This window comes from Phyllostomus discolor, chromosome 2, assembly GCF_004126475.2.
Source record: "Phyllostomus discolor isolate MPI-MPIP mPhyDis1 chromosome 2, mPhyDis1.pri.v3, whole genome shotgun sequence".
In the NCBI taxonomy this organism is placed as follows: domain Eukaryota; kingdom Metazoa; phylum Chordata; class Mammalia; order Chiroptera; family Phyllostomidae; genus Phyllostomus; species Phyllostomus discolor.
This window is the reverse complement of record NC_040904.2, coordinates 189,466,596-189,479,829: the sequence shown is the minus strand read 5'-3', so window position 1 is coordinate 189,479,829 and position 13,234 is coordinate 189,466,596. Positions and strand designations below refer to the sequence as shown.

At 41.9% G+C, this 13,234-nt stretch overlaps 1 protein-coding gene across 1 annotated transcript in view; it reads right to left on the bottom strand.

The window, feature by feature from the left end:
- Positions 1 to 13,234, bottom strand: part of GRIN2B (glutamate ionotropic receptor NMDA type subunit 2B) — a 397,810-nt gene that overhangs the window by 95,185 nt on the left and 289,391 nt on the right. Inside the window, exon 6 of the mRNA XM_028533474.2 lies at positions 12,255 to 12,369. Coding sequence (XP_028389275.1) covers positions 12,255 to 12,369 — 115 coding nt within the window. The remainder of the gene's footprint in view (positions 1 to 12,254; positions 12,370 to 13,234) is intronic.

Genomic DNA, 13,234 nt, shown 5'->3' with positions numbered 1-13,234 from the left:
TCTCATGTGGTCATTTTCCTTCACTTTCTTATTTCTGAACACAATTTTAATTGCATTATCATTGGTTCAAGGGAGCTAACTGAACAATTGCATAACACTTGCTACTTGCTACATGCTACATGTTGTGCTAAGAGTTTTACATACATTAAAACTTATTTGGTACTTAACAGCAACAGTTTGAGGTATGCACTATTATTCTTCCTATTTTCAGATGAGGAAACTGTGGCACTAAAGGAAAAGCAACATCTATGTACACTTCTCCAGATAAATCACTGTGCTAAGCAGACGTGAGTAAGATATGAAGCCTTCTGGCTTTTAAACTAAGCCTCAAGGAGCAAGTTCAACAATCCAAGGTTAAAGGGATAGCATAAGCCACGGCATGCAGGCACGAAAGCACAAGAGGCATTAGAGAAGGGTAGTTGCAATCACGCTGGCGTGTTAGGCTAAATGCAGAGATGAAGGCGGAAAAGAGGCAGGGGCAGGTTTGGGTGCTGTGTCTTGAGAGCCAGGGCTGGAAGCACACTTTGCCCTGTGGAAGCATTTCCCAAATTTCACTCATTCAAGGGCCACCCTGTAACAACGTTTGCCATACCTGTGTACCACCTACACTATTTTTATTTTTATTTATTTTTAAAATTTAATTATTTTTATTTACATTTTATTTTTATTCTTTTCCCACTCACTTTCTTTTTTTTTTATTTTAATCATTGTTCATATACAGTTTTCTCCTTTTTACTCCCAATCCAGTCCCCCCTCCTGTCCTCCCCACTTCCCTCCCATTACCACCCTCCCCTTAGCTTATGACCATGTGTCCTTTAAGTTTGTTCCTGTGAACCCTTCCCACTGTCCCCTTAAATTCCCTCTTCTCTCCCCTCAGGTCACCGTCAGCCTGTCCTCTATTTCAGTGACTTTGGTTATATTTTGCTTGTTTCTTTCTTTTGTTATTTAGGTTCCTGTTAAAGGTGAGATCATATGGTATTTGTCTTTCACTGACTGGCTTGTTTCGCATAGCATAATGTTTTCCAGCTCCATCCACGCTGTTGCAAAGGGTAGGAGCTCCTTCTTTCTTTCTGCTGCATAGAATTCCATTGTGTAAATGTACCATAGTTTTTTGATCTATTCATTTACTGATGGGCATCTTGGTTGCTTCCAGCACTTAGCTATTGTAAATTGTGCTGCTATGAACATTGGGATGTATAGGTTCTTTGGAATTGGTGTTTTAGTATTCTTAGGATAGAGTCCCAGCAGTGGAATTGCTGGGTCAAAAGGCAGATCCATTTTTAGTTTTCTGAGGAAGTTCCATACTGCCTTCCACAGTGGTTGTACCAGTCTGCAGTCCCACCAACAGTGCACGAGGGTCCCCTTTTCTCCACAACCTCTCCAACACTTGTTGTTTGTTGCTTTGTTTATGATGGCCATTCTGTCTGGTGTGAAGTCCACCTACACTATTTTTAAGTTAATATATGAAAAAACCTTCATTGTAAAAATGCATTTATTAAAAAATTCATGTCATTACTTTAAATGTGAGACAAGTGTCACTAGCTAAAGACAGAAAATAACTATAAAAATAAATAGATGGTTATTTAAATTAAAAAATGCTCAATCTTCTTAAATTAGTTCATGTGCCACAGTGAAACCCACAATCACACTTGGGGAAACATGAATGGGATGATGAGAATCCCAGCAGATCGGTGTCCTTATTCTCTGAGTTTTGCTCTTACTTTCTATCATACACATGCATACACTAGAACATATATATATATATATAAGTTCATATATAAATGAACTTCATCTAGTTTTATGAAGAGTCCCAAAACTCCTCTCTAACTAGTTGAGTTCACAAAATATTTGGTTTCCTGAAAAACAAAATTAAGACTTCACATCGCTCTCCTAAGATTTAACAAACTGTTTTGAGGGTAGGCTATCTTACACGCCCCCTGGTGTTGCCACATTCCCCTACACCTCCGGCCCTCGTCTTGGTCCCTGCAGCTGTGCAGCCACAGTGCACCGCCACGATGGCTGCATTTTAGAAGAGCTTTAAGGCAGAAGATAACTCTTTCCTAGAGAAACCCCTCTAGGAACTCAGGACCTAGACACTATTTCTGCAGGTGGTTACGGCCTTTGTTACTGAAAGATGTTCTCCACTGAAAAGAGGGGGTGTGTGCATATGTGTGCATGTGCGTGTTTGATAAAACATAGTGAGAAGGTATAAGGATACAGGGATGCAGAAACACTTTTTGGTTGTCTATCTTTCTTGCCTCTCTCCCTCCTCCCCTCCCTCCTTCATTTTTCATTTTTGTTAATCTCAGGAAAATGTTACACCGAAGCAGCCAGTAACGGGATGGGCTAACTACTCCCCTTGCCCTGGGCAGGACCATTTCTTAATACAAAGTTTAAAAACTCTGAAGTAATAGAGCCCACATGTCTTCATGGTGTGTGATGTCTTCTAATCTACAAACTTATTCCCACTGATACTGCTGTACTCTGAGTCTCTTAGTCCAGCTGTGTTCGCATACCCTGTGCGTTAAGGCACAAAGTATGCTGGACTTAAATGGTGCTAGATATAAACGTCTATACCCAGTTCAGCCACTTCTTAACTGAATGACTTTTAGCAAATAACAGGACCTCTCTGAGCCTTAGTTTGCTTTTTTGTACAAGTATTGCCCAATGATAAAAACAAGATAGCATATGTGTGTGCTCAAGTTCTTCATAATCCACGTTGCTAATAAGGTGTTATATAAGTGCCGTATATGCTAATGGCCAAATCTTCCCAAGATCCCTTAATCCCAGGCTAGACTGTTTTGGAAATTGTACGTGTTTCCCAGCTCCTATTGGGAAAATATAAATTTTTCCCTACTCTGTGAAGAGAATGCTGAGGTGGCTTAAATGTCCACCAGAAATTCTACCTGACAGTTGGTATTCTGTTCCTTTGCTCGAAAGCTCCCTTCCCTATGGGATGAGTGAAGAAAAACGGCACATATTATTACAAGAATAGCCAAAGATGATGGTCTGAGAAGACACCCTACAGTGCTGAAGTAGAAGGATGTGAAAGGATCTCTAGGGGAGTGTGGTGTAAACAGGGATGCTGTGCACCAGAGAAGCACAGCAGCAAAGGATGGTTTTCTTCCCCTTCAGCGCCTCTCACTCTCCCCGACCACTGCCTCCTACGTGTGCTCGTCTTCTCCTTATTTGCCTCCCCAGGTCCACACTTCCCCCTTCACCATTCCCCTGGCACAGACTCACTGTAAGTTTAAACCTTCAGAACATTCAGCTGATGGCTATGGCTTGGAATGTAGTGGAACACCTTCGCGGGCAGCAAATACCTGGATCCTGGGTCACACGAGCATCGTGAGAGCTCCAAGCCATCTCAAGATTCTCTCTCTGTCTCAGTATATATATACTAAAATGTTCACAAAATTATGAGCAGAACTAATTATAACAGAGAAAATGTCAATAATAGCATAACCCCAAATAATCTGAGTTCTATGGCAATTGTGAGAGATTTGTATCCACATTTTTATTAATAGCTTTAATTCTTTAAGACAATTTATTTTCTTAAGGGGCCAATACTTCCTTTCAAACCTTTGTCCTGCAGGCTTATTAGCAGAGTTAACATGCCAAGATCAGAGCCTGTCTCCCGGTGGACATGAATTACTTTGACCCTGTTCCTGGCCAGCTCTCATAAATAGGGATTATGGAGAGAGATTGTGTGTGGGCTAGTACAAATTCATCAATACTATAGTCAAAACTCACAATAGAAAATCTCCTGGTGCTAAGTCAATAGAGGCTTGCTTACATATGAATGACATTCAGATATTATACTTTAATGTAAAACTTCAGATCTCAGAAGAAGTCAATATGCTATTAATACATGCAGAAATTGGTTTGATGAGGACAACATAAAGGTATGAAAACAGTAGTGCCCTTCAATAATGTCCCAGTCAGTCTTCAGGTACATCAGCCTGTGGGTGTGTGAGGTAGCCAGGTGCTGTTCCCACTGGTGAAAGAAGAGGGTTGCTCTCCCTCCTCCCTGGGTCACTCGTGACAGAAAGAATAGAAAAGCACTAGAAAGAATGTCACACCAAGCATAAGCCCTAGTAGTTTCTTGGGAACACGGGCCTGAATTTTGCAAGCCTCCACACCTCAAGAAAAGAATCCCAGTATGATGAGAATTGCAGACACAGAACACATAGCCAATCCCATTCTCTGTGTGATGTAACTACCTAAGAAAAAAATACTGTTATCAGCAAACTTAGAGGACAGCACATTCAGTCAGAAGATCAAAAAGAGAAAACCGTCCGTGGCTCTGCAAAGACCAGGTATGGCAAAGGAGAGCCTTCCCCTCAACTGTGTATGTGTCTACTGGTTGTTATTGACTTAATACAACACAAGCAATTCTCCAGTTAAGGGCTGTCACTTTTAACATTTAGGGACATTAGATGACAAAAAAGTGGCTAAACCTTGTTGCCTTGAAAAGCAGTCTTATGACATCAAAGTTGAACTTTCAAAAACTCTAAAATTAGTTTCATATGAGAACCAGAGTCTCTACTTAATGCACATATGGATGTCCAATTATGAGGGATCAGTTTAAAGAAGCATGATATATCCTAATAATGAACTAATAGTCATCAAGTTTCATGCTTTTGGAGAATATTAATAAAATAGGAAAATGTCTATAATATCACTGTAGGAGAAAAAAGCAGATTGCACACTTCACATACAGGCAGGGCAAAAGTGCGTTCATAGTTGTTTGTATGAAAATAATACAATAGTTAATAAATAGTAGTACCAGAATAAACTCTGTGTTTAATGAACTCACAACTGTAAACCTACTTTTGCCCCAGCCGGTATCAAGCTCCCAGTTCTACTGCATCCCATTGTATTCACACATAAACACGAGAAAAATCTCTGGTGAGAAATAGAATAAATGTAAATGTTAATTCTTTGTAGGCGTGTATATAGGTAAATTTTATTTTCTCCCTCATAAGATCTTTAATAAGCATCAATTACCTCTACATAATAATAAGAAAATCATAAATATGTGTTAACCTGTATATTAATACAAGAGTCATCCAACCTGTACATTCCTATTTATTTCAACAGCACTACTGAAAACATATGATAACCTAGGAATTAGAAAGATAGTTCAGAGGACTCAGGAGCCAACCATAGATAATTGTCATGAAATAAAAAATCTCAAAAAAATGTAAACAGGATGGATGAAGGCTCTTTTTCAGCTCCGGAGACACTTTCCCCTTTACCATGTTTCATTACGCTAGCACTTCCGTGTCTGCGCTGAGTCCCACTTTCCTCCCCATTAGCATGTGCAGGTTTCAAAATTAAAGTCAACCAATATTACCTTGTCGCTTTGTCCTTCCATTCAGTGGCTGATGACAGGCCACAAGAAGACAACCCACCTTTCCTGAATGACATGTCTGAAATCTATGCTCTTATTACATCCTGCTCTTCGAATTATTTTACAAACACACATGGAGATGGAAGCTGCACTTTGTGGGTTAAGTCTAACAGCGGTGTTGAGAGGTTGTGGGTTAAGGGCACACCTCCTGCTCCCAGGGGTTGGTCCTCAACGGTTTCTTTCTGGAACCCCAAAATCAGTGCAGGCAAAGAGGATGGGCCTGGCTGTTGGAGCTCAAGGAACAAGAGGAAGGGAACACTTGGATATGAGAGTATATCATAACCACAGTTTGGAAAGGTAGCCAAAAATATGTAATCCAGCAGCCCTGTCTGTAAGTCACTGCCATAAAGAAAATATTTATTAGCAGAATCTTTATTAACTAAGCAATATGAAAGATCCAACCAATTATTATTCCATATCCAATAATAAAATTTAAAAATCAACTTAGGTTATAGAAATTTCAAGTGTCACAATAAGCACTTTTCTCCCTGCAATGTACTCCCACCCTCTCTGCCCCCAGACGCTAGAAAAACTACAGTATTAAACTGGTGGCAGCAATGCTTGGCTCATGGTAGGTGCTCAATGACTGCGTGTGGGAGGGAAGGGAAGGGGAGGAAGGAAAACTCTCCATGCCATGTGCAGGTCAAGCAGTGGTTTTCGGGCAGGACTGCACATTAGAGTGATGAGAACATGCACAATTGTTAGGACTTCCAATGCCATCCCCTCGTGCCGCTGACAGTTCTGATACTCAAAACTTCTATTATGAAATTCTCCCTATATCTAATATTAATCCTCTCCACTTGATCTTAAGCCCACTTACTCTAGTTCTACCTCAGAGGAGAAAGGGAATAGCTGGTCTCCATATTTGGAACAATAATTGTTCATACATTTAAAGAGAGTAAGTCATCACCTCATTGCCTTTTCTTCTTCCCCTTAATGACTCCAGTTCCCACAGCCTTTCTCCATAGGTCCTGTTTTCTAATCCCTTAACCCAATGATGCCTGTTAACTCTCAGTTCTAAGTCAGCAAAAACAGCAATGTTGTCCAATGGCAGTACCAAGAGATCCACAACAAACACCCCTGACATGAAGAGCTTCTGTTTCGCCTCCTCAGACCCCCTCTGTAGAGTCTGGAGAGAGCAATGACACTCCCTGGCCTTGTCTCTGAGGCTGGGAAGTGAAACAGGGTTTGCACAGGTGTGTTTGGGCCATCACCAAACACGTACTGGCCTACTGTACAGTCTCACAATGTCCTGAGCACAGATACACAGGGGAAAGCCAAACAGATGTGGTTCCTGTGTTCATGAATAGTTTATCGGTTTGTGTGTGTGCTTGCATGAATGTGAGTGTGTGTGAGTGCATGCATGTGAGCAGATAGAGAGGCTGTTTTATTTTGTCAGTCAACAGCTTTCAAGTGGAGTATTTCATAGCAGTCATTGACTTCTGTTGTATTATCGCCAAATAGATCATTCTAGTCCTTAGGTGCTGGTGTCACAGAGCATTTGTACCTGGAGTTAGTGCAGTCTCCTAGATATTACTAGCCTAAAATGATAACTGGGGCTTGGGGAGCCCAAATAACAACCCAAACATAGACTACATAAGGAAAGCCATCTTCTGGTAGGTGAGGCAGGGAAGCGGGAGTGGTCTCATAAAACACACGTCTTGCCCCTTTGGGGAAAAAACAAGCAAAGATGCAAGCCATGCATATCCATCTGTTATTCTGGCCCAGACAGTCCCTTTAAGGCCTGTTTACATCTTAGAGCCTGAAAATGCACCATCATCATTTCTTGAAGTCATCACTCAGAACACAGCCCCACTGCATTTCATTTTTATTATCCCCATTTTAGGAACGATTAAATGGAAGCAGGGAGCAGTAGCAATGAAGCAAATCATGAGAGGCTCTGATAAAGACAGAAGCGTGAATGCTTGTTGGAGCTGCTTCTCCGTGCCAGACTATTTTTAATGCAAGTTTATGCAGCTGTCCTCCACTTACAAATGAACCTGCCCGGCACACAATTATTTTTCACCATTCCAACTCACTACGCTATTCCTGCGTGTATGTGTGTGTGTGTCCCTGTTTCCTTTTTAAATGGTCTCCTCTACATTCCTACACACCAGAGAGCTGTGCTTGGCTTTCCGTGAATATAACTCTGACCTAGAGATCTCAGTGCTATTCTGGCCCCACCCCCATGCCTCCTTAGTGGCTACTTACCCAGTATCCCATTCAAGGTTCACAAGAGTACATTCTACTTGTTTTAAAAAAGGAGGATAATGAGTTACATATAAAATCTGTATATGCTTGGAGTATTTTCAGAGCAAATACATAAGACACTGGAAATAATGACTGCTCTGGGGAGGGACCTGGAGGAACAAAGGAACACAGCTGATAAGAAGCATTCTTTTTACCATTTGAATTTTTTATAACATTGAATTTTTACTATGTGCAAATATTACCTTAAAAATTACACAAGTAAGGTGGGGACTACCAATGGATACCTGCTGGATATTGGCTGTATTTTAGTCACTATTAACTGTTGTTTTACTACAAAATCTCCTTTAACCTTTGTAACAGCCATATGTAAAACCCTATTTTACACAATGGAAATAGGCTCAGGTGATATCAGTCACTCAGTTTCCATGGCTGACAAATGACAACATGAACTAGGCTCTTTCTGATTTCCCAAACCATGCTCAGTCCTATAGACTATGTTGCCTGGACTCCAATTCATTTGAAAGAAACCATACTAGTAGCTTTGAAGCTACTTTTGAAAATCCAGAAGGAATACTGTGAAATCCCATCACATGGTTCACACCAACAACTTGATGAGTCTTCCTCAACCTGCTCGTGGAGGCTGCTTCAGCACGACCCCCCTGGGAATGGGGCCTCACGGAGGGCTGCCTGCAAGTTCTTTGCTGGCTTTCAGAGGGCTCCCGCCAAAGGTGGGAAGTGCACCTGCTCTCACACTCCCTTCAGTAAACCACGCTGGCTAAACAGGAGACTTTCGGGTAGAAGTGAAGTAGCTGGTCAATGTTCTAATCTCCTAAGCATATGGATTCCTCACTTGTTGAACAATTATCTTTTGAGTGTACACTCTTCTTAAGTGTAAGAATAATAGAAAGCAAGAACAAGGTCCTTGTTCCCATAGAGTGTTCATCCTGGTGTGAAGAGACACGCAATAAGCAAACAAGCAGGCACATAAGCAAAACATCAGATAATGAGTATGTTGCAGAAAATTAAAATAGACTGTTGTGAGAGAGGAACTGGGTGGCTACTTTATCTCCAGTCAACAGGGGGCCTTCTGAGAAGGGAGCATTCACCTGAATGGCGAGAATGACCAATATGCCCCGGGAGCTATCGTCCTCAAAAACAAACTCCGGTTTCCTCTGTATGCTGCAGTTCTCACCCCATTTTCATTCCAAGCACCCACTTATTTACAATGGGAATTTGTAATCCCAGCAGTGAGAGCTGGAAGGGACCCTATAAATGGTCTTACTCTTATGCCATGCTTTTAGACACAAAAAAGGGACAATCTAGAAAACCGAAAAGAGCAGGTCACACAGCTAGTTAGCAGGACTGAGAGAGTCCAGTCTCTCAGCTTGTGTTTCTTCTATAAATCTAGATTCCTTCCCTATCTTCTTTTTTTCCTTTTCATTAAATTTATTGGGGTGACACTGGTTAACAAAATTATACAGGCTTCAGGTGCACAATTCCACAACACATCATCTATACACCGTATTATGTGTTCACCTCCCCAAGTTATCTTCCCAGTGCCCGTTTCCTCACTGTACAGTCCTACCCTGGCACCTACCTGCCTCTCTGTACTCCACAGGCACTATATCTTCCCTGGGCAAGGGGGTACCTTCTGGAGTGGTACTGGGAATCCTGAGAATGCAAAAGAGCGCTGGGGGCCAGGGTAACAGTGGAAGAAAAGGTATAACTCCCCACAGTGCAATTTCACCACCTTTCAGACATGCCCTGGAGCTGTGCCTGGCTCCTGCGACCCCTTCCTGCCCACAGGTGAGCCCTAGCCAGGGCTTCCAAGTCTGGGAGCCATGCACTCGGTGAACTCAGTGAGCGCCAGAGGTCTCTCTTCAGCAGAGCTCCCCGATTTAACCAGGCCAGCATGCAAATGTTCTATTCTATGATTTCAGCCCCTCCCAAAGTGCTTTGCAAAATGAGTAACCACATAATTTCTTTAAATAATAAGTTCCCTTAGCATATTAGAAATTTCAACCTACATAAAGATCTTATTTTCCCCCCACCAAAAAAGAAAAAATAAAAGAACAGCTACTGTATCGGGGATAACAGCATAAACTTGGATTCTTAATGATGGATTTTAGACTCTTGTATTATGTAATGGTTCTCACTTATTCGACACATATTTATTGAACTGCTCTATGCAACACACTCCTCCAGGTCACTGTGAGGACACAGCAATAAACGACACAGCCTCTGTCCTCCGGAGGCACGCACACACACAGCTCTAACACAGGCAGATGGGATGAGAGCTGCAATAGAGGGAGGGACAAAAGCTGTGGGAGACGAGGGAGTGATAGATTAAATCTCAGTCAAACATCAGGGAAGGAGACAGCAACCTTTTAATTGGGTTTCAAAGGAGGGTTATGATTTGTATAAGTGTACAATTCATCCCAGGAAAAAAAAGAAACCTCATGACATGCTGCATGTGCAGGCTCACGCTCTCAGAACAGAGAGGAGTCCAATATAGCTTAATGGTGAGATGGGAAATTAAGAAGAGAATGACAGGAGTTAGAAGGTAGATCAGAGCCTTGAATGCAAGAGTAGATAAAGTCTGGACCCAATCCATACACCACAGAAGCTTTGAGTGGGTTTGCAGCAGAAAAAGAATAAAATCAGAATTGTGCCTTATGAAGCCTGTTCTGTAGCCAGGTTTAGGACACATCTGAATGGTCAGAGGTAGGCATCAAGGACAGGGAGGCGTATCACATTGTTCCTCGGTCATATAAAAGGTAAGGAATAAATTCAAGAGCTAGCATAAAGGTAGAATTGATAGGGAGAGAGGGGATCCAAATTCCAGTGAGGAGGATCTAGTTTTGGAAAGGACTGGGGACCACAGGCCTCTGATTCCAGCCTAAGGAAGAAAAGTCAGCACAAGTGACAGTATGTGGTGTCTTTTTAAGAAAGGACAGTTTGAGATGCCCCATACCTGAGATGGTAATCATGAGTCTACTGCTACTGCTACAAAAGCTACACCAGCTGGACATCGTCTGATTCACACATGAGGCCTCAGTTATTAATAACTCCTCTTCTGGATATACGCAGAAGTGCCTGTTATATGTGAGGGTCCCAGCTCATGTCTTAAATTATTTTGTCTCTACAGCAGCAAACTGCAGCTTGATTGGGAAGTAGAGCCGAGCCAAGTGAGCAACCATTTCTGAACAAGTGATGTTCAGAAATTCTCTGAGTAGGGGAAGGAAGGCAACTTTAATCAAGAACACCAGGCATAGTGCAAGCCTTATTCTGTGACCTGAAGTGAGGAACAACATGATAGGTGGATGTCTTTCAAGAACAAGGTCCTAGGTTCCACTACCCAGGCCACACGGGCGCAGTTCCACAGGTGAGCACTCACATACTACCTGTCCAGGGTTCTCTGTGACAAGACTGTGAATTTCAAGTTTATCTTTGGCCGCTGTTTTCTGGCTACTCTCTCTAGAAATATATAGCTTGGTTTCCATCCTAGTCAAGAGTCATGCTGACATCTGAAAGCCTGTTCTCAGCCAACTGGCCCATGGAGTTGATAGAAATTGCCTTAAATTGATGTTTCCCGATGTGTTTCACAGAATATGGATTTCAGGAAAAAAGAGGTGCTATGTTAAAATAATTTTAGGAATTGCTAAATTGAATAAGATTAAATGTTTCTTTGATACAAAAATACCTCTGAATCTTCAAATGCTAGTAACTTCTGAGAATCTCTCTGAATGAGAAAGAGCAGGTAGTATCTCCTACCTTATTTATCTGCAGAACCATTTTTTAGCAAAGCATCTCGACGGGCCAGTGCCCCACAGAACACACTGAGAAATACCAGCGATGGCATTATTCTCAGCAACATGTGTATTTAATTAGGAATCTGGGACAGTAATAAAAGCTAATACCTATGGAGTGCTTACGATGTGCCAGGTATCTTTTTAAGTCTTTTGCATATAATAATATATTTAATCTTCATAACAACCCTGTGATATTGTTGCTATTATTATTCTCATTTTACAGATGAGGAACTGGAGGCAGTGGTAGTTAAGAGATCTGTGCAAGGTCCTAGGTAGACCAGTTAGTGAGTAAGGGAACTGGGAATTAAACCTAGGCAGTCGGGCACCGACAGAAATTAATTTCTAACGGCAGCATTTCAGACACTGTGATCAGCTGGCCGTGGGAGGGATCCTGAGAAGAGCCTGGCATGACAAGCCTCTAATCACAGTAAATGCACACCTGCCTGCTCATACATTAGGCCTCCCCAGTACACCATGTAGGACACAACTTCTAAATCGTTCCACTGATACTTTCTTCACCAAACTGTGTTACGTTGTACATGTGTGATCTTCCATTAAAACAAAGTGAAGATTCAGATAATACCATAACCAATAAAATGGCAATACATAAAAAAATAATCTCTTGATTAACCAGCATAGCAAGAAAATGAAGATATAAGTTTGAGAAATGGCTTCTCCTGTGCTCCCAAAGTATTGACTTCTTGCTCCCCACCCTCAGAGACCACAAGCAAGAAACTGTTTTCAGTTCACGTATTGCCAAATTTTATACCCCCACCCCTCCAGTGTGCTCAAGAATTGCCAAAGACATGTCCTACCCTCTCCCACTTCCTCTCCTTGTTCAGAAGGATTATCACCAGTTTGGGGTGCATCTGGTAGCCATCTTCGCTGAAGGACAGATTCCTCCCCTCAAAAGTGACATTGATCAGATACCTGTGAAGATAAAATAAGAGGAAGGTTAAAAGCATGAAGAATCTATGTCCAGAACAAGATAGCTAGGGAGACAGACAGAAGGTAGACACATAGATAGATACACAGACACCATGCGAAACGTGGTGCTCCTCAAGCTCCCATTTGATTACTCAGTAGAGCCATCAAGTTCCCACATAATAGGGGTAATATGAGAACATAATATAATAATTTAAAATAAGGGCACCAAGTTTGAGTTTAGTCTATAGTTATGACTGAGCAAATTACTTAGCCTTTTGAACATCACTCTCTATCTACAAAAAAAAAATGGAGTCATGAAGAAACCTACTTTATTAGGTTTGTATGGCTTAAATGAGATAACTTGCCATGGGGCTGGTGCACAGTAAACCCTCACTGTGTTAACAATTTGTTTTAGAGTGGTGGGTAAAAGAGCAGAGGTGATAGAAACTAGGTAAGAAAGTGGGAGTGTACCAAGACAACTGTCCGCTAAGAAAGGTGGCATACTGGAGCTGAGGATTTCTCCCCCTCCCAGAGACATGCACAGGCCTTTACTCTCTTGCTAAGATCTGGCCCAGCCCGTACTTCTAAGAGGTGCAAGATGAGTCCAGTTGTCAGGGATCTGGTTTTACAAGATGCATTCTGGAAACCAGGGTTATTGTCCCGTATGTAGTGAATAGAAAATACTGAGAGGCAGAGGGAGAAAGAGGGAGAGACATTTCACAGAGAGGTCTAGCTCATAAATTAGCAGAAACTCTGGAAATCGCTAGAGTCAGACCAATGAAATTGTCTTCCCCCACAACACCTGCACCTCCCACTCACACCATCTACCCTGTTGGCCGCTCTGATCTAATGAAGATCTCCCTCATTG